At 45.2% G+C, this 22650-nt stretch overlaps 1 protein-coding gene across 2 annotated transcripts in view; it reads right to left on the bottom strand.

Annotated features, from left to right (window-relative positions):
* The window catches only part of SCAPER (S-phase cyclin A associated protein in the ER), a 523695-nt gene that overhangs the window by 9329 nt on the left and 491716 nt on the right, over positions 1 to 22650 (bottom strand). For both annotated transcript variants that reach the window (XM_044917799.1, XM_044917800.1), the window contains one exon: positions 22099 to 22248. In XM_044917799.1, the coding sequence (XP_044773734.1) occupies positions 22099 to 22248 (150 nt within the window). The remainder of the gene's footprint in view (positions 1 to 22098; positions 22249 to 22650) is intronic.

Below are 22650 nucleotides of genomic sequence, written 5' to 3'. Positions count from 1 at the left end.
CAAAGGATTAGGGGACCCCGTGGGAGGGAAGGGTTACTCCTTAGGTGAATGTGGAAGGCTGCACTGAGAAGGTGGGTTGGACCTTCAGGGCCAATCAGTGGAGGAATTTTAGGTGGAGAGAAGCTCCCAGATTCAAATACCAGCCTGTTTTAGTCTATTCAGGCTGCCATAACAAAATACCATAGACTGGGTGGCTTAAACAACGGAAATTTATTTTCTTACAGTTCTGGAGCCTGAAAGTCTAAGATCAGGGTGCCAGCATGGTCGATGAGTGCTCTCTTCCTGGTGTGCAGACCAATACCTCCATGAGTCCTTGCCTCGCTGAGTGCACATGAAAAGAGAGAGCTCTCTTCCTAGTCTTTTTTTTTTTTTAAAGATTTTATTTATTTATTTGACAGAGAGAGAGAGAGACAGCGAGAGAAGGAACACAAGCAGGGGGAGTGGGAGAGGGAGAAGCAGGCTTCCCGCTGAGCAGGGAGCCTGATGCAGGGCTCGATCCCAGGACCCTGGGATCATGACCTGAGCCGAAGGCAGACGCTTTACGACTGAGCCACCTAGGCGCCCCTCTTCCTAGTCTTACAAGGCCACCAATCCTACCTCATTCAAGACCCCACCCTTATGACCTCATTTATCTCCAAGTACAATCACATTGGGGGGTTAAGGTACAAAATATGAATTTTGGGGGACACAACTCAGCCCATAGCAGAGTGCTAACTGATTCCTCAATGCCCCTGGCCAGAACAATGTTTCATTAGAAAGACTAGCCTTGCTAACCAGGTCTATTTCAGAGTTGATTGGGGATCAGTTGTCCCTCAGTGGTTATAAGCCACACATCTACAGGCTCAAGAGTGCTTGCTGTTGGGTAGCCCTGGGCTCTAAGGCTAGCTCTGGTCAGTTAACCAATTTGAGCCTCAGGGTTCTTCCTATAAAATAGGGATGGGTATTCTGCACAGCAAAGGAAACAATCAACAAAACCAGAAGACAACCTACAGAATGGGAGCAGATATATGCAAATGACATAAGGGGTTAGTATCCAAAATGTATAAAGAACTTAACAGAGGCACCTGGGTGGCGCAGTCAGTTAAGTGTCTGACACTTGATTTTGGCTTGGGTCATGATCTCAGGGTCCTGAGACTGAACCCCACTCTGGGCTCCTTGCTGGGCATGGAGCCTGCTTAAGATTCTCTCTCTCTCTCTCTCTCCTTCTCCCTCTGCCCCACCCCTACTCCTGCTCACATGTGTGCTCTCTCTAAAAAGAAAACCCAAAAACCAAACTTATACAACTCAACACCCCAAACCCAAATAATCCAATTAAAAATGGGCAGAAGACACGAACAGACATTTCTCCAAAGAAGAGACCTGAATGGCCAACAGACACATGAAAAGATGCTCATAATCACTCATCATCAGGGCAATGCAAACCAAAACCACAAAGAGATATCACCTCACACCTGTCAGAATGACTAAAATCAAAAACACAAGAAATAACAAGCGTGGGCAAGGATGTGGAGAAAGGGGAATCCTCTTGCAGTGTTGGTGGGAATGCAAACTGGTGCAGCCACTCTGGAAAACAGTATGGACGTTCCTCAAAATATTAAACAGAATTACTATATGATCCAGTAATTCCACTGGTGGGTATTTAGCCAAAGAAGACAAAAACACTAACTCAAAAAGATATATGCACCCATATGTTTATTGCAGCATTATTTACAATAGCCAACTTAGGGAAGCAGCCTGCATGTCCATCAACAGATGAATGGATAAAGAAGATGTGGTGTATATATACAATGGAATATTACTCAGCCATAAGAAGAATAAAATATTGCCATTTGCAAAAATGTGGATGGATCTAGAGGGTATAATGCTAAGTGCAAGGAGTCAGTCAGAGGGACACCTTTCCCTGCTCGTGTTCTCCCTCTCTCTCTCTCTCAAATAAATAAATACATCTTTTAAAAAAATTATTAAAGAAGTCAGTCAGAGAAAGACAAATACTCATACGTGGAATTTAAGAAAGAAAACAAATGAGCAAGGAAAAAAAAAAAGACAAACCAAAAACAGACTCTCAACTATACAGAACAAATAAACTGTTACCAGAGGGGAGATGGGTGGGGGTATGGGGGAAATAGGTAAAAGGGATTGAGAGTACCCTTATCATGATGAGCACTGAGGAATGTGTAGAATTACTGAATCGCTATATTGTACACCTGAAACTAATAGAACACTGTATGTTAACTACACTGGAATTGAAAGAAAAAAAAAAGAGAGACAGATGGCAGCCTTCAGGGTTTAGAGGAGGAGCAAGTGAGACGTGTCTGTGACCATAATGTGAAAAACAGTATTAGGTATGAGTGTGTGGTTAGCTCACTGGTTCTGCTGCTCCTAAGTCTTCTGCTTCTCTGGCTTCCATATACTTGTAGGACCCGAAGTCCCCTCCCAGTATGAGGCCTAATGAGTGCTTTCCATCATCCCAGCCCCATTTCTCCATAAGGGCCACTCGTTGGAACGGGGGTCTGGCGGCAGCAGGCCCTGCATTCTGGCCGGGACTCCTCAGCAAGCTTCATGCTACCTGGGAAGCCGTTGCTGGCCTCTGCCTGGCCCTGCTCACACAGCAGAGAGCTATGCAAACAGAGCTGGGGATGCCAGCCAGGATCTTGTGGTGGGGGTTAGGAAGTGCATTCTGACAGCTCTGAAAAGAAAATCCCAGCCCAAGCACGATCCAAGAAACAGAGGTAAGTGGTAGAGAGAGAAAGGCTTAGCTAACTCTGTGTGTGTGTGTGTGTGTGTGTGTGTGTCTGTCTGTGTCTTGAGGCTGTTGTGCTAGACTTGTCAATCTGAGAACAGAGCAGGAAGGGCTAAAGCTAACAGGCTTGTGCTGTGGGCTCCTGATTCAGACCCAGGATGAGCTTCCCTTGAAGCACTTAAGGAAATCCTTAAGCCCAGGAAGTCTGCCCAGGCAGCGAAACCAGAGACAGCCTTTCCTTTTCAAGCCCAAAACATGGCAGCTGCGATCACAGTGTAAGTGTGTTTAGCTTCATTTCCAGATGCAAAAGGGCAGGTGGGCCCCACTGCTCTCCTAGAGGGCGAGGCACGTGAGAGTTACTGGAATGAGTGAATCAAAGTGACGGGGTTCCTAGTGAACAAATTCATCTGTGCCTGGCCTTGGGGAAGAATCCTACTCTATCTCTTCTTATTAGGTACAGAGCCCATTTTCTAACTCAGAGGGTTCAATGGTCTTCACATCATGTTGCCTCAGGTCTACATATGTTGTCCCTTGGTATAGAATGAATGTTTGTGTCCCTACGCCACTCATATGTTGCAATCCTAACCCCCAGTGTGATGGTATCAGGAGGTGGGGCCTTTGGCAGGTGATTTATGATGACAGCGATCGCGCTCTCACGAATGGGATTGGTGTCCTTATAAAGGAGACCCCAGAGAGCTCTCAGGGCGCCTTCCGCCCTGTGAGGATACAGGAAGCTGGCAGTCTGCCACCAGCAGGAGAAGACTTAGGAGCAGCAGAACTAGTGAGCTAACCACCAGATCTCATGACCTCAGAACCCAAGCAGGCTGGCACCCTGATTTCAGACTTACAGTCTCCAGAACTGTGAGAAACACACTACAGCCCAAACTGACTACTAACACATCCCTAAAGAGTGAACTTTGTGATAAGCTGTCTTCTACCCTACAAGGAAGTTGGGCTTGGGGACCTCTCTCCTTGGCCTGGTTATAGGGACAGGTCTGGAAAAGATCCAACCCCTCCTGCCCCCCACCATGGGTCAGGAGTGACATTGATCTCTCATTTGGTGTGAAGGAATCCAAAGTCTTCTACGACACTGCATTGCTAGGACCTCAGCAGCACTCACCACGACATAAAGCCTGTCACTGGAGAGACGGTACTCAATAGTTTATAAAGCCCCTCTGCCTACATTGTCCGAGTCTCTGAACACTCTCTGAAGTGGGCAGACAGGGATGACTATACTCTTTTATAAGAAGAAATCTAACACTCAGAAAGTTCAGGAGATTTGCCCCAGGTCCCCCAGCCAGTCACTGGTGGAGTTGGGCTTGGAAAACTCCTCTGAGTGGCGGCCTCTCACCTCCCAGGCCGGTCCAGGGCTATGAGACTCCCGAGGACACCCCTTCCCGGGCATAGGGGGTCTCTGTTGCTGGGCCGGAGTTCATTCCCATGACTGGCTGCCAGCCAGCTTCTCGCACACCTCTGCCAGCCCACGTGGAGATGAGGATGACACGCTGCCATTCTACAAAAGCTAAACCAACCCACGTACGCAGATGAAACCAACACAAAAGGCCTTTCTTCAAAAACCTATATTCTGCTTGGCTAGGTATCAAATAATCAGTTGTTGGCTGTGCTGGGTAGTGCCAAGGGTTTGCCTCAAATCATTAGACATAAGATTCTGAAAGGAGGGTCGGCGAGAGAGCCAGACACTCTGGAGCAGGCTGCCGGGATGCATGGCTCCACAGGGAGCGCTGGCTTGTGACTCTTGCCGCTGGCTGTCTTTTGAATTTTGAGGGCCCACAAAGCTGGTCTGATACTTTTGAAACCAACACTATCGGTTTTAATATACTTATAATGCTAATCCTTGGTATAACCTGAATAGTTTTTCCCAACAGTTAAATTTAAAAAAGGACAAAAGGAAAGTGGAGGTTGGGGACTGAGTAGTGGTGATTTGGTTTAGAAATGGAATAGGCCTGGGCGAGTCTGTAGATTTCACCTCTGTAAAATGACAACTGCTGCACTCATTTCATAAGATCCCAAGGAGAGTGGCTAGGAAGGCCCATGGAGTCTATCCTGTTATACAAATGGAAAACAGCCGGACTCTCCTTACCTAGAGGGCCCCTTTCCTCCAACTGTGACTACCTGGAATTCAGCCCAGAACCAGGAAGTGAGCAAGCAGGCCTCTGAGCAGACAAATTAGCCTATTCATCAAATGTTTACTGAGCACCTACTCTGGCCAAGTGCGGTATGAGGCACCTGGAAGGGGGTAGTGACAAGTCACAGACATCCCTGCCCTCAGAGTGCCCCGTCTTTCCACGGAATCCATGTCAATTACTTACAGGAAAGTTCTGCAAGCTCCAATTCAGTCTAACAATTCACGTTTCAGAAGCAAGTCTAATCAAAGTGGTTTTCTGGCCTATAATAGATTGGAATCAGCAAATTAGGAGACTGCTGGAGAAAAACTGACAACAGGAAGAAGTATCAGCATCATCTGATGCTAATAAATGAAGAGGTGGGAATTAAAATTATTTTGAACGGAAATGGAAATTCAAAAAGTTGCCTGGAACCACTTGGTGTAAGACTAAATATCCCTACCCTTTTCAGTTTTTTTTTTTTAAAGATTTTATTTACTTATTTGAGAGAGAGAGAGAGCAAAAGCAAGGGGAGGAGAAGAGAGAGGGAAAGAAGCAGACTCCCCGCTGAGCAGGGAGCCAGATGCGGGGCTCGATCCCATGACCCTGAGATCATGACCTGAGTAAGGCAGACACTTAATCGACTGAGCCACCCAGCCGCCCCTTTTCAGTTGGTTTTGAGAACATTACCATATTGTAGTAAAGTATCTTATTAATTATAACCCATATCTTTACTTAGTACTCTACACTTTAAAACTTTGCTTCCGTACACACAGTAATCCTCATGTGCCTAACACTATGGTAGATATTCACTTCTTTTTTTTTTTTAAGAAAGATTTATTTATTCTAGAGAGAGAGAGTACAAGCACGCATGAGCGGGGGGGGAGGGGCAGAGGGCGAGGGAGAGAAGCAGACTCTGTGCTGGGCGTGGAGCCCCACGAGGAGCCCCACGCGGCACTCGATCTCATAACCCAGAGACAATGACCTGAGCCGAAACCAAAAGTTTGATGCTTAACTGACTGAGCCACCGAGGCGCCCCTAGATATTATTTCTTAAGGCATCAAAAAATATATAATGTATTAAGTATAATTTAAGTTTAAGAAGGCAGGAAACTATAATATTTAAAAAGAATGAGAACAAATAGTTAATGTTAAAAAAACATCATATTTTAAAGGTAATTTTGGTAATTTGCAAATGGCCACTTATATGGGAACAACTCATTCCCTGATGATACCAAAACCATGACAGAAAACCATAATAGCAATAAGCTAGAGAAAGGCTCCATAGCGGTTTCTTGCCTATGTATGTAAATATGTATGTATGTGTCTACCTATCAATCATAGATACAACCATGATGGCCTATAGTAAAATCTTCAGCTCTCTAGAGATCACCTACATTCAAGGAAACAAAACAGAAAATGGTCAAATTCTGTTTTACCTACTTGTACTCTATGAATCCTGTTGATTTTGCTAAGATCTAAGAGTGATCCTGAATTTCCCCCTTATTTAGGAGGAATTCAATAGTGATTTTAGAAAGCTCTGCATATTTATTTATTTATTTATTTATTTATTTATTTATTTATTTATTTATCTCTCTCTTCTCTCTGTCCTCAGAATGCCTGCTGGCAAGTTTCTAAATACTTATGTCCTCAGGATCCCAGCCCTATGTCTGCCATGGCCCAGAAGACAGAACCATACACATGGCCCTGCCTGGCTCCAGGCACATGAGCACTTGTTTAGGCAAAGAACAGATGTAAATCCCCAGTTTTCAATAGTCTCAAGGCTGTAAGCTCTGTGGGGACAGGGGCTATGTTCTTTTATTCACTGCTATATCCCTAGTATCTGCCATGGTGCCTAGTACAGTGTCTGAAAAATAACAGGTGCTCAATAACTACCAGGAGAATGAATGAATTAGGGCTGAGCTTTGGTTCCTAAACCCAATTCCAGGGCCACATCAGGGCCCTGGGCTTACTCAGGTCAGAACCTTCAAGGTCCTTAGGTGACACCATCTTTGGATATGAAAGAAGAGCGGACTGGGTATTTTGGCCAGCACCCTGTGGAAGTCAGCGGCCCCCTGGGACAACAGTACAGTGAGTAGGGGTAGAGTGGGGCATGGGCAGCCGCTTTCAGCAAGCCTTGTGAGCTGGTCAAACCGAAGGTCCAGCCAGTTCTGTCGGTCAGTGTGGTAGGGTGAGTGGACATGTATGCATATAGTTAAATCTCACCAAGCAAATTCTTTACGCCTAAGAATTCTTGTTTTGCTTTTTCCTTTTCTTGTCAGAGACAAGATGTCCTCAACAGAGGGGCAAAAATAGGTGTCTAAACATCTAAATTCATTAAAAGAGACAGCAGAGAGAGTCTGTAAATCACTGGAACAAAGAATATTTTTTCTAGCCGACCAGAAACAAAGTAGTTGTTACATTCCTCTCCATAAAACTGGTCCTGCTACGAGGCTGGAATGAAGAGGCAGCAGGCACGGTGGCCTGGCCAAGCTGCTCTGTCCACATTGCTCTTGACCGGTCTTATCATACCCGAAGCCCAGGCCCGGGATAGAAACAACATGACAGGAGGGGCCTTGAGGCCGTTGACCTCTATGAATCATAGAAAGAAAATGGCATGCCTCAAACACATACACCTTGTTTCTCTAACCTGATGCCTTGTGGGTATTGTAGGGAGGGTGTAGAAGTGGCTTTATTTAAGTATCACAGGAGAAAAATTTGAAGAGTCTGTCCACATACATAAGCCAATCAAATTCAGAGTTGAGAAACACGAAGAGTCCCTTGGTTAGCGCAGCAAGTAAGTTTCTCTCCTTCCAGACTTGCTCCTACCATAAAATAGATTTCTAGGCTGACATTAAATGCAGAGACCTTGGCAGACCGCGTGGGAGGTAGGCCCTTTAAGCGCTAGCCTTCTTCCAGGTGGTCCCAGGGATTCACTGCTGTCAGGCACTAGCACAGTGTCAGGAGGACGGAGAGTGAGGGCAGAATGGAAAAAGAGAGGAGAGCAGCCAGGGTCAGGAGGAGAGGCTAAAGCCCATAGTTGGGGCTGTGGCCTCTCACAAGCTTTGGCGAGCAGGGGATTCCTACAGAAACGAGGGTTTCCTCATGTAGTGAGGGTTGAGTGGCTGTCCTCCTGGGTCCCTCCAGGGAAACTGAGAAGGCCCCTGACTTGCTGTTCTCTGCTTCCTCAGGGAGATAGGCTCTGTGCTGGTTACCACCAGCAGAAGGGTGCGAAAGAGGCGTCTGGGCAGGCTACCTCCTCAAACATCACTGTGCTCCCGCAGTGGAGAGCAATGCTTCAGAACCAGGGCGCCTGCTCTGTCCGGGTCTCCAGTACAAAAATCCTGATGCCTATCTTCCTATCCTCCACAAACTGGAGTGACTTTGGGACATAGTTTGAACATACCATCTCCTGCTAGTAACATTTAGGGGCTTCTCGTCATCTCCTAGAGGTGAAATTCTCAAGTTCTTGATCTAGCACATAGGTTCCTTGACCTGAGCCCGGCCCGCCTCTTCACTCTTAGCTCATATTCTTTCCCCCACCTCCTAAGCTCCAGTCAGAGTGAACAGTTTGCTCCTCCCTGAACCTGCCAGGCTATTTTACATCTCAGTGCCTCTGCTTATGGTCTTTCCTACCTTGCTACCCAGTAAGTATCTCTTCACTTTCAGGTATCAGCCAAACACCTCCACCATGAACTCTCTCCCAGAGGAACTCTAGCACAGATCCAGGTTTGTTTATGGTCTGTCCCTCCCTTTGCTCCCGGAATGTCAGCAACTGGAGGGCAGGGGCTTTGTCTGTTTTGTGTCCCAGTGCATCCTGGGTGTCCAGAGGAGCACCTGGACCACTGCAGGCACTTGTTAAATGTTTGCTGAAGGAAGGACAAGGAAGGACCGAGTCTCTGCACTGATGGCACTGCTCCCAAGCTGTGGGTTCCACAAGACAAGACCTGGGTTGTATTCATTTCTGCATCTCCCAGAGGCTGGGCATGTAGCAAAAGTGGATATGCGAGAGAAGGAATGAGTGATGAATGTGGACACAAAGCTCACAGTTCTGGCAGTTCCCCAAGAATAAGTCACCTCCAGCATTCTGTTCTGTGTTAGAGCTTCTTTTTCCTTCTTTCATGTTGTCTATCCTGTGAGAAGAGTTACCTTTCCAATGAGGCGTGTTCTAAATTCCCTTCAAACACATCGTGCAGCACAAGAAGGTTGGGCTAGATTATCTTAAACACGTGGCTAACCCTAAAAGTCATGGATTCTATAATCTGTCCAGGACTATACTCAAAAGGGCTGCTCCATTTCAGTTTATGTTTGAGAAAGAACCTTGTCTAAGGAGTACAGACCTTGGAAATAATACAGACTCATCATATCATCATACATTTAAGGGACTACTTTATTTTGGATTCTCTGTTTATTTGCATTCTCTGTGTCGCATCTGCCACAGGGTGGGGGGAGGGGGGAGGGGAAGTCTGGTCACAGAAAGCCTTAGACAGTATGTCAGGAGGCTTGGTTCCAGTGACTTTGAGCAGGTCCTTCTCCTCTTTGGCAATGAGGGGTGTGGGACTAAATGGTCTCTGAAGACCTGTGACCTCGCAGAAATGACAACATCCTGTGCTGTGAGTCCTCACACACACGAGTGCCTCATGCTGCTGGCAGCTGCACAGATACTATGCTTAAATATGGTAATAAAAGAGCTTATTTTTTTTCCTTACGAATGACTAAAAGAGTCACCATATAAAACATGCTGCCCACGAACTCTCAACTAATAGCTGTTCTGATTTTCTAAAGCAGCTTCTCTAAGAAAAGAGAACTTACAATTACACACACACAGACACACATAGTACTGCCAAGATTATGTCCATTACAGACCAACAGGATGCGTGCGTGTGAGGGAGGTGGACAGGTGATGCATTTAATCATGCCGTCAAACACAAATATTCCAAGTGGGCTTTGGGTCATTCCTGTGAGGAGAACTTGGGTCAAACCTTGGCTGGTGTGAGAACAGCAGGGTTAATAAACGCAGAGCGTAGGCTGAGAGATTTTTCTGGGCACATCCCAACAGCAGCCAGAGAGCATGGATGCATTCCATGGGGCATTTATGGGCTCACCAGCACCAGTCTATGACCATTTTATTTAATCATAAAAATATAATAGTAGTCAAATCTTTTTGTAGTTTCAGTTTACTGCTTTCTCGAGTGAAATAAATGGTCTCTCAGATTTCTTTCGCTTTCATCTCGCTGCTCTAAGTACAGTAGGATAAGGTTCCAATTAAGACCCATTAAATGCTCACATTGATTCATGTGAGCCATTTTCCAGTTTCTTTTCCTAACACAATCTCAGTGCACCTCTGAGTTATCTCTGTGGTGTGTTTTCAGTTTAGCAGTTGCTCTTACAAAAGAGAATTATTTGGGTGTGAGGTCTCCCTTCCTCCTACTTCTCCAGCCCAAAGTGGTGAGTGGAGATTCTCCTTCAGTGCCCTCCAGACAAGCATATGTTTGTCACCTGTCAGGTATGTCCAGCTGAACTAGGCATGCCCCTTGGAGAGGGGGAGCCGGCAGCTGGCCAGAGCCAGACCGACCCCCCCAAACCCCCCTAGGAGCTATGCCAGAGCAGCACATGAAGTGCACTAAGCCCAGAGACATCTACAGGAGGATCACCTGGTGTTTCTACATCTTTTGGGTCCACAGAGGAACCCTGTAGGCAGGGGACACCCAGAGCTTTCTCCAGCTTCTCACCGGGTAGGGACACATACTCAGCAGAGATGGCCCATCTAAGGTGATATCAAGTGTCAGGGCTAACTGAGTGCACACTCCACGGCCTCTCCCACTAAGAATAGGGAATCTGGAGGCAGACAATGATCATTTCAATAACATCACCGTTAACATGTGTTCTGGCCCAGGGAATGTGCTCATCACCATGTTCATGGTCTAATTTACTTCACACAACAACGCCCTGAGGTGTTCTCGGTGGCATCCCTATTTTATAGATGAGGAAACGGGCCTGTGCAGGAACACAGAGCTAGTAAGCTGGGACCAGAACTTAGGTCGCTGGGCCCAGAACCCGTGTCCCTCTTATCAGGCTACAAAAGCATACTACTGATGCCTTTTTTTTTTTTTTTTTAGAATTTTATTTTTTACTATTTTTTTAAGATTTTATTTGTTTGAGAGAGAGAGAACGAGAGACAGAGAGCATGAGAGGGAGGAGGGTCACAGGGAGAAGCAGGCTTCCTGCTGAGCAGGGAGCCCGATGCGGGGCTTGATCCCAGGATCCTGACCTGAGCTGAAGGCAGATGCTTAACCAACTGAGCCCCCCAGGCGCCCCGAAAGCATAGTACTGATGCCTTAAAGTAGAGGCCAGTGCACGCGCTGCCACGACGGGGCTCTCACACACCAGGTTCTCTGACACGGCGTGCGGCCCTGACGGCCCAGCAAAGGGACACGTTCCCAAAGGAACTGCATGTGAAGAGATTGGAGGAAAATATTTAAAGATGCCCTTAGAAGCATGTTATTAAAATGAATGAACGATATGGTGGTTTGGGAGCCTTTAAGTATAGATTTTCCTGCAGTGTGCTTTCTTAGAGTGGGACACACCTGTCAAAAACTTTTTTTTAAACCAAATCATAAGTCAGAGTAGATTTGCCATGACAATGCCACCAACTTGGTGAGCAAAGACTCCACAGACATCCACTGTCCTAGCCGAGAGTTAAATCTGAGACCTGAGTAGTAAGGATGACATTTACTCTTCACAACAACCCTATGAGTTAAGACTTGTCTCTATGCTATAGTTAGGGAAAGTGACACTCAGGATCATCCAAGTGAGAAGAGGGGCTAGGACATTATCCTAAATCCACCCCCAAAGCTTTCTCTCACATGCCACTCTTTTCTCTAATACAGTATTTGCCAAATCTTTAAACACAGTAGTTTCCTTTGGATTTCAGAACTACTGGTTCCAGCAAAAACGAAACTAAGAAGCTTCTTTTAGAATAGATTAGAAGACAAATAACCCATAGTGTCCAAGAAATGGCCCTTAAATTTCTAGCTATAAGTCAGGTCAGGAGGTTTGGTCAGTAAAATAGAAGTATTGTATCTTTCAAAATCTGGGACCATTTTAACCTTTTCTGCAGTATTATGCCTAAGGAGAGATGTATCACCGCAACGCCCAATGGTTCATTAAACAAATGTTTGTATGAGGTAATTGTTCTGTGCCAAGCACTGCTGAAGGCACTAGAGGCCAAGACTGCTCTCAAGGTACTTCCATTCTAGTGGGATAGCGTGGGGATGGGGAGACAGACAAAACAATTATATGGCAGGAAGGCAATAGGTATATAAAGAAAAATAAAGTAAGGTAAAGGGGAAACAGTAACCATCGGGCTTATCTACCGTTTTAGATACTGTGGTCAGGGAAGGCCAGATAACATGACATCTGAGAAAAAAATCTGGAAGCCTCTCCAAATCATGCTGATTTCCGAGGGAAAAGTATTCGAGGTAGAAAGCAGCAAGGACAGAGGCTTGAGGTGTGTTTGTGGAACAGCGACGAGACCAGCTGCAGCTAGAGTGGAGTATCTGATGCTATACTTAGAAATGAAAATGATTCAATTTATCGACTTATGTTGGTCTGGCCCTGAATTCACACTTCGTCTCAGAATTATGTATCTATCCTCTACGAGAGGAGGAAGGGCTCTTTGGAGCACCCGGCCTAACTCTTTTTTTATTCTTATGTTAATCCCCATACATTACATCATTAGTTTTAGATGAAGTGTTCCATGATTCATTGTTTGTGCATAACACCCAGTGCTCCATGCAGAATGTGCCCTCCTCAATACCCACCACCAGGCTAACCCATCCTCCCACCCCCCTCCCCTCTAGAACCCTGTTTGTTTTTCAGAGTCCATCGTCTCTCATGGTTCGTCTACCCCTCCGATTTCCCCCGCTTCATTCTTCCCCTCCCGCTACCTTCTTCTTTTTTTTTTTCTTAACATATATTGCATTATTTGTTTCAGAGGTACAGATCTGAGATTCAACAGTCTTGCACAATTCACAGCGCTTACCAGAGCACATACCCTCCCCAATGTCTATCACCCAGTCACCCCATCCCTCCCACCCCACCCCCCACTCCAGCAACCCTCAGTTTGTTTCCTACAATTAAGAATTCCTCATATCAGTCAGATCATATGATACATGTCTTTCTCTGTTTGACTTATTTCACTCAACATAATACCCTCCAGTTCCATCCACGTCGTTGCAAATGGCAAGATCTCATTCCTTTTGATGGCTGCATAATATTCCATTGTATATATAGACCACATCTTCTTTATCCATTCTTCTGTCGATGGACATCTTGGCTCTTTCCACAGTTTGGCTATTGTGGACATTGCTGCTATAAACATCGGGGTGCACGTACCCCTTCGGATCCCTACTTTTGTATCTTTGGGGTAAATACCCAGTAGTCCGGCCTAACTCTTTTGACACACGGGAAAGTGAAGCCCAGAGAAGCACAGTGACCTGCCCAGGATTGCTCAGCTGAGCGGCCGTAAAAGGATCGGGCCTCCCTCACCGCTGCACCAGTGCTTGATCCATGGTGATGGGCTTTCCGTGACTCATGAGGGTCTTGACAGAATTTCCTATCTCAGGGGAGGGGTCTTCTTTGTGATTATACTTTAATGCCTTATACTCCATCTCGGTGATTTATGAAAAAGGTCCCTCAGTGACTGAAGACCAAGGCAGGCCCAGAAAAATTAGATCTACCACTGGTCAGGAGTTAAACTGATGGGACATTCCTTCTGGCATGATTTTCTTATGCATATTTGATGTCCCAATAGAAGATTTTTAAGGGAGCAAAGGATGACTGAGGTTTGTGTGCACAGCTGTCCTGACAGTATTCAGCCTGTTCAGAGGGTCTGGGTTCGGGTACTTTGGGAAGAGGGTGCTGACGGTTTATTTCTTGACTTCCCTTGTGTGTCTTCCACAGCTCTGCCTCATCTTGGGATGGAACTCAGAAGGGAATGATTAGCTAAGTGTCACCTTGCAGTTCATTTTTTATTATTTATTTATTTATTTATTTGAGAGAGAGAATGAGAGACAGAGAGCATGAGAGGGAGGAGGGTCAGAGGGAGAAGCAGACTCCCTGCCAAGCAGGGAGCCCGATGCGGGACTCGATCCAGGGACTCCAGGATCATGACCTGAGCCGAAGGCAGTCGCTTAACCAACTGAGCCACCCAGGCGCCCCTCACCTTGCAGTTTAATTACACCAGGCTTCAGAATGACCCTACTCATGCGCCTGGTCTCACAGCCATGCTGAAGGGGCTTAGGGGGTTCCCAACTTTTTATAGTCCCACTGAGATGAAGCTATGGCTAGCTTTCAACTTCCAAGTTTTAATGTTAGATTTCAGGACAGTTATTTTACTGGAATGTTCTGGATCTGAATTCCTCAAAAATGAGAAACTGAGAAAACTGGTACAGGAAGGATAGTTTATCTGTAGGATCTTGTTTTTTTTTCAGATCAGTATGTCAGAATTATGAATTTAGCCCACTGATGAAGCAGGTGTATTATTTAGTGCTGTGAAGATGGTGTTAACAGGGCAAGGGGATAGCAACAGCTCCTTTCTCGAGCATTCACTATGGGTCAGGCCCTATACTCTCTCACCTAATTTGCACAAGCTGGAAAGTAGTGGTGACATCTCCATTTTACAGATGAGAAAACCGAAGCTCAGCGGTCCGTAACTTGCCCAAAGTCATCATCGTGCTAGCATAGAGCAGAATAGGGATTTCCAAGCCAGCTGACTTCAGAACCCAATGCTCTTATCCTCTAGGACGTCTGACCTTTAGAACCACTGGAGATCGAGTTCAAAACCTCAGCTGCAGACTGATCCATGATGTGAATACATTCAGGTACCACCCTAACTACTGCTGCATCGACCACAAGCAGGAGATCTGTGCAAATTACAAGTGTTACAAATTAGGAGGTAATCCCATAAAAAGGGGGAAGAATGTTCCTTTCTCAGTTGCACAGTACAAGTATCCACAGCCAAGGTCAGTGCCAAGTGGTGCAAGTGTCCATCCGAGTGCTCAGCGGGGGCTGCCGTTTGCTCTAGCTGCTCCCCTGGGAAGACAGCCAGGCGTTCCTTACAAGCTCTCAGGGGCTTTACCTGGTGTGAGCATGTGGTGCTTCAAACTCCCCTTGTGTTGGAAAATTCATCCAAAGAGATGAGGGGAGTAAAAGGTACCTTTTATTTGGCTTCTGTGAAATTGGTGACTTTTAATATCATCAGCCCAAACTGCTAACTGGCAAACTTCTCCATTCTAATACTTGCCAGGTCACTCACTAGAAGTGTTAAATGTTTAGATAGGCAGAAGTTATATATAGTTAGGAAAGTTACTGTTCTCTTTTTGGGGGAAAAAAAATCCCACATTTTTCTTTGGTACTATAATAAAGAGAGTAACTCCGAAATGGTTATAGTGTTGAAATTGTTAAGCTTTCCTTAAGACATGATACATTTTCATTTTTTTTTTAAAGATTTTATTTATTTTTTAGAGAGTGAGCGAGAGAGAAACAGCATGAGAGGGGAGAGGGTCAGAGGGAGAAGCAGGCTCCCCGCTGAGCCGGGAGCCCGATGTGGGACTCGATCCCAGGACCCTGGGATCATGACCCGAGCCGAAGGCAGACACTTAACCATCTGAGCCACCCAGGTGCCCTACATTTTCATTTTATGAAAGGAACTGTATCTGTCACACAAAGAAAGAAGATACAGAAGGTTGAATGCTTGTGTGACAGCTAAAGAACGAGCTGCCGACACCGGGAGAACAGGAAGGCCTCAAACACTGGCGTTTCTGCCCTGAGCCCACCACAGCGGACTCCATCCATGGACTCGCATGGGGCCGGGGGAGTTTACCAAATGGGCATGACCTAGGACCACCTGCCTTTGAGAAAAACAAAGACTGAAGTTAAGAATGTTTGAGGAAGAATTAGGCCCCTTCTGAAAGTTCTAAAAGCTGAAATGGGGCTCTGGAAAACTGCCACTCTTAAAACATCACTCTGCTTCCCTCACCCGCAGATGGTGTACAACTAGGAAAGTGCCCTGTTTTTGTTTGCAGGGAAACGTCTGAGGTGAGCACAACAGATACATTTCAGATATGTTTAGTCAATTAATGTTTAGGTTTTCTTACTAAGTCATCAAATTACAAAAGACCTGGGAAATGCATGTCACCCAGCTCAGGCAGAATCTAGTTTCAAAGGCTTCACTGTCCAGCTTACTTGCCTGTTCTGGTCTCCCCAGGAGTGGTCGGGCTTCTGGTACAGTGCAGATGGCTGCTCAATCTGCAAGGGCTTCTCTCCAGAGAAGCTGGATGGGGGAGGGGGGGCCACAGGGACCCTTCCTTTCACCTGCCAAAAGAGACTCCGGCGCTGAGAGCTGGGATCTATGGGGTCTTTCCAAATGAAAAAGTCACTAACTAAAATGAATATGCAAAGGTGCTTATTCCCAATACGGTAATATGCAGGCAGTCAAATAATCTGTCATTCGAGTTAATTTAATTATCAGACCACATTTAATTATTCAATATAAAATGTAAATAAAGTGAAGGGCTGACAGCACATACTAATTATGTTCATTATAATAATTAAATGGGAAGGAATTTAGAAAGAGTCATGAAATTGCCATAAAATACAAGGAAGTTTTTGATTAAAAAACCAACATTTTAATTAGAAACTACAGCATGATAGGAAACAGATGATTGGTTCCATCAAGAATGAGGTATTATATTTATTCTCCAGGTTTCTCTTCTGAAGTCATCTTTGGTATCGGGGGGGCTCAGTCTTTCCAGCTAATAGACTAAATGGTGGCAAATAAAAAGTGCCAATCCTTTATGCAAAGCAGTTGCCTAATAAAACAGCCTTAGGCTGTTCAAAATCTCCTGTCTTACAAAGACACAAGCTGTTTCCCCAGGAGGAAATAAAGGATCCACTGCGGACAAACAGGCCCTGCAAATTAACATGACTTCTGACTAATGATACAGAAGCATTAAATGAATTGAGCATCATAATTTCTCCTCTGAAATTCCTCTGATTTAGAGAACGTGGCATCAGGTTAAATACATTCACTTCCTAAGAACAGAAGAGAGCTGGAAAGGGCAGGAACTGGACTGCCGGTTGTGAGGTGGGGGCACGCGAGCTCTTACTCCGCAACCCCTTTCCTTCCCCGAGCCTCGGTTACTCCACCTGTAATCTGAGGCAGCGGGACTAGAAACTTCAGAGGCCTTCCACGGGAAGACTCCATGAATCTGTGGCCAGAGCTGGGACGAGAGCTTAAAGCTATATGTACCACATCCCCTCAGCAAACACTCAGCAAATTACTGGGTTTGGGGGGATCAGAAAGGGAATTTAATAAAACAAGATTTTAGAATGAAATAGACAATCAGCTTTTCAGTTACAGAAAACTCCCCAATTCTACTGGGATATGAGCAGTTATCATTTTAGTAAATGGAGGCTATTTCCCCCTACGCAGCCCGTGCCATGCAGCTGGATGGCATGAGCACAACCCTTTGATGCAGCTAAAACAACTGTGGCTAGAGATGGCTCCACAGAGCAAGGCACCTGACATCGCACCTGTAAGTCCCTGCTCAGTGTCTGTCATTGGAGCTCCTCTATTAATATGGGGGGGTGGTGGTCAGGGTATTTTCAGCTTTTAAGGATGAGCTATCATGGGGCACCTGGGTGGCTCAGTCATTAAGCGTCTGCCTTCGGCTCAGGTCATGATCCCGGGGTCCTGGGATCGAGCCCCGCATTGGGCTGCCTGCTCAGAGGGAAGCCTGCTTCTCCCTCTCCCATTCCCCCTACTTGTGTTCCCTCTCTCACTGTCTCTCTCTCTCTGTCAAATAAATGAATAAAAAAATCTTAAAAAAAAAAGGATGAGCTTAATGACTGAGCCACCCAGCCACCCCTATATACCACATCTTCTTTATCCATTCATCTGTTGATGGGCATCTTGGCTCTTTCCATAGTTTGGCTATTGTGGACATTGCTGCTATAAACATTGGGGTGCACGTACCCCTTCATATCGCTACATTTGTATTTTGGGGGTAAATACCCAGTAGGGTTATTGCTGGGTCATACGGTAGCTCTACTTTCAACTTTTTGAGGAACCTCCATACTGTTTTCCAGAGTGGCTGCACCAGCTTGCATTCCCACCAACAGTGTAGGAGGGTTCCTCTTTCTCCGCATCCTCGCCAACATCTATCGTTTCCTGACTTGTTAATTTTAGCCATTCTGACTGGTGTGAGGTGGTATCTCATTGAGGTTTTGATTTGGATTTCCCTGATGCCGAGGGATGTTGAGCACTTTTTCATACACATGTGATTTTCTTAAGCAACATGAAATGAAAAGTACACTGAGTTGGACTCTGCAAGACCTGGGTTCTAGTCCTGGTCTTTTAGTGATTCTTCATGTCATGTCCAGGGACTTACTTCACCTCTTCAAATCCTGGTTCCTCACTTTGTTTGTGAGGCAGAAATACCCGCTGTACTTATAGCCTCACTGAAGTGCTGATGAGGTCCAAAAGACAACAGATGGGAAGAACAGCACCAAGAATTCTACAAATACCAGGTGTTATGCTTAGAAACAGCATCTCCATAGGCGCAGTGTCTCAGTGTTTGACAATTACTACAATTTCTGATTTCTCCTCTACTTTTTATCATATTCTTTCTTCTCGTAGATTGTTGCATTTCATCAACTACTGCCTGGGGCTGAAGTGACTTCTCTGATCTTGTCTCTAATCAGAAGTAGATGTCCAGGTTAGTCTTCAATCTTTCTGGAAGGCAGGTGTCAAAATAGGGGATCTGGCTTTTTTCCCTTTTCTAATTTTTTCCTCATAGCAAGCTCACCTCTCGACAATTATCTCCACATCCCTGCTGCATCTTCTTCCCCAGCGGACTAGCCACAGTGCCCCTGTCTCCTGCCTGTGCCGCCTGCTACTCTCTCTGCCTGCTTCCTCTTGTCCTTGTGTGCCCAGTCACTGCTCTCTCACCTGGTCCCAGTCACTGCTGCCAAGCCATCTCCAAATGCCAGTTCTCTTGACTTCATTTCCCATTCATTCTGGTGAGCCCACAGAAACTTAGGAGGTATGCTTGATCTACAGGAGAGGATCAGTCTGTGATCTAGCAGCGGCAGAAAAACTCTTTTAAATCCCACACAATTCTGAGTTCAGTAAATTCATCACAGAAGAGTTGGCTTAAGCAAAAAGTTTTAAGCCATCCCCAAACATGGATGTGCTGAAGGAGCTGAACTCTTGCTGAGGAGCTGAAACACAGCAAAACACTATCACACCCACAAATTACTCACCCCTTTACAAGTGCTGTAGATAGCATCATGATATATGATGAACAACTTAAGTATAAAACAGGAAACTGTTTGGTAAACCGTGGGCTGTCTATACAAGATAAAGCCATGCAGCCAATAAAAATGATATTCACAACAGCGTGCGTCAACTATACTTCAATAAAAAAAGATATTCACAAAGAATGATTTTGACATACAGATGGCGCCTGACTTATGATGGTTCAACTTATGATTTTTCGACCTTATGAAAGCAACACATATTCAGTAGAAACTGTACTTTGAATTTTTATCTTTCCCCAGGCTAGCGATATGATACTTTCTGGAGATGCTGGGTGGTGGCAGCTCCCAGCCAGCAACCCCCCAACCTCCCCCCCGCCACAGCCTCCCTTCAGCCGCGTGATCATGACGGTAAGCAAGTGATAGACTTAACAACCATTCTGTACTCAGAAACTATTCTGTTTTTCACTTTCACTACAGTAGTCAATGAACTAAATGAGATATTCAACACTTTACTATAAAATAGGCTTTGTGTTAGATGATTTTACCCAACTGTAGGCTACCGTAAGTGTTCTGAGCATGCTGAAGGTAGGTGAGTTGTATCAAGTGCACTTTCCACTTAAGATATTTTCAACTTATGATGGGTTTATTGGGACGTAACCCCAGCGTAAGTAGAGGAAGACCCGTCACGTTAAGGGTATAAACCAGGACATCAGTGTATGTGCACTATGATCTCAGCTATGTAAAATACGCATAGTGGGGTGGCGGGGGGGTGTGAAATGGGTGAGGTGGTCCTAAGGCACAAACTTCCAGTTAAAAGATAAATAAGTTCTGGGGACGTAATGTTCAGCATGATGACTAGCACTGTATCATACATTTGAAAATCGCTAAGATAGTCGATCTTAAAAGTTCTCACCACAAGAAAAAAATCTGTAACTTTGTGAAGTGATGGATGTTAACTAAACTTACTATGGTAATAATTTTGTATAATATGCATATATCAAATTATCAGTTTGCACCCTAAAATGAATACAATGTTATATGTCAATTATATCTCAATAAAACTGGAAAAAATATTCATAGAAAAGGGACTGCAAGGGAACTTGCCAACATGGTAACAGTGGCTATCTCAGATGGTGACATCAGTAGTAACTGTGATTCCGTCTTCTCTGCACTTGCCTGTCTTTTTCATGATGAGTAAGGAATACGTTTGTAATGAGAAAAAGAAAAACAAACTTCTAAGGGAAAATAAAATGCAAATTTAGTAGGTTGAATGAATATACATGGAGAAAAGAAAATCACATAGGAGATTTCCCTCAGCTTTCCTTCCCTGAGCAGCTTGTAAGAGACTCATGAACCTGCTGGGCCTGGTGCACGGAAAGGACAAAGCACCAGTACCTGGGGGTGCTAGCAAGGGGAGAGCACTGCCAGAATGCTCCCAGGGCATGTGTGGGGGGCGGGGGGGGTGGCGGTGGTGAAAAAGATCTACCTCCTGGCAACAGTGCCTGAAAAAGGGGAACTTTTCCATTTATGACGCTTGTTCTGGTAAGGGTCCACATTTTCTATATTTTATTTTATTTTATTTATTTATTTATTTTAAAGATTTTATTTATTTATTTTAGAGACAGAGCACAAGAGGGGGGAGCGGGAGCGGGAGAAGCAGACTCCCTGCTGAGCAGGGAGCCCGATGTGGGACTCGATCCTGGGACTCCAGGATCATGACCTGAGCCGAAGGCAGTTGCTTAACCAACTGAGCCACCCAGGCGCCCCCCACATTTTCTATATTTTAATCATGGAAATCTTTCTAGAATGGACTGCATGTTCCTCAACCTTCTTAAAAGGGAATTCAGAGAACATATATTTTGCCTCCATGCTCATTCAGAGTTAGCACTGAGGACATTAAGAATCTTCTTGGAAATAAAATACAGGGTTTAGTGTCCCTTTGAACCCAGATGACTGCTATTTCTGAGTTTGGGGACCTGCCTTATTTTCTTCTTTCCTCTTTCTCCTTATTAGATAAACAGTTTCAGCTTGAAGTGTACAGCTTCTCACCTTGTACTTGGTTCTGTCACTATAACCAACTCCTGTCCTCCTGCCCTAGTCTAGTTTGCTGTAGGCTAAACAGACCTAATAAGTACACTTGTTAGAGATTTGCCTAAAATAAACTTACTAATTTGGAGTGAGGGTTAAGGGTTGTCCAGAAGCCTTTTTCTCGGCTATAATCCATACAGTTAAGGTTGCAGAAGGCTTTGGATAAATGAGGCTGTCAGGATCTACTATCTGATATGTTAGTTATGCCATTACTCTGGTTTTAAAAATAAAAAGAAATAAAGTGCTCATTACTATTATTAATTTTTTTTTTTTTTTTTTTTTTTTTTACAAAATCGTTAACACAAGCCTTCCCAACTTCTTAAAGCAGCAGAACCCTATTAACAAATAGAACTCTTGCTTGGAAACCACATCATCCAAATAGTTAAAAGCAAAACTACTCTGGGTGACTCAAGGGGAAGAAGCCCAAGTCCCACCTTCTCAGGCCCCCCTCCAACACCACCTGGCAGCCCCTAAGCACCCCTAAGTGACCCAAGCTGAAAGATGCAATCTACCTGATCAAAACAAAACAAATATATGGATGGAACATCAGAACCTATGTGGTAAGGGTGTGATGCTTCTGTGTAGTGAATGTTTTATTAAAAATATTTTATTTTTATAGCTCTAAGAGGAGGCCTTGGTGCTAATCTAGTGCTGATCACATCTCTTCGGATAGAATAAGTCAGAGACCTGTCCCTGGAGCCTGGTTAAAGTGCCTCACACAGGACAGATGGGTTCCAGCACGGGAGCCTGCCTTTTCTCACTCTAATACCTCACACTCTCAGGATTGGGGGAGCAGTCTAAGGAAGTGTCCGGGGCCTCTTACCTGGTTATCTGGGTGGTTGACAGTGAAGTAGCCCACACAGACGATGACCTCATGAAGGAGGCTTTCACAGGAGACTTGGCTGCAGTGGCCCAGTAGAGAGCTGGCAATGTGCCGGAATGCAAGGGACAAGCCCTCTGCCCCTACAATAGACTGACGAAGACAAGGAGCAGTTAGAACTCCTCAGCCCGGGGAGAGGCAGGGCTGCAAATCACAAAGCAAGACTGGACCCTGTGCACTTTCTGCTATGGTGCAGGAAAAGCAGAGGAAATTTCTTTTTTTTTTTTTTTAAGATTTGATTTATTTGACAGAGAGAGACACAGCGAGAGAGGGGACACAAGCAGGGGGAGTGGGAGAGGGAGAAGCAGGCCTCCCGCCGAGCAGGGAGCCCGATGTGGGGCTCGATCCCAGGACCCTGGGATCATGACCTGAGCTGAAGGCAGACGCTTAACGACTGAGCCACCCAGGCGGCCCAGCACAGGAAATTTCTAGAGCACTATGTTTAATAGTTCAGTTTGGGGATTCCTGCTCTAATAAATGATCATAATAAATGCA

The sequence above is a fragment of the Neomonachus schauinslandi genome, chromosome 9, assembly GCF_002201575.2.
Source record: "Neomonachus schauinslandi chromosome 9, ASM220157v2, whole genome shotgun sequence".
NCBI lineage: Eukaryota > Metazoa > Chordata > Mammalia > Carnivora > Phocidae > Neomonachus > Neomonachus schauinslandi.
This window is presented reverse-complemented; position numbering and strand designations above follow the sequence as displayed.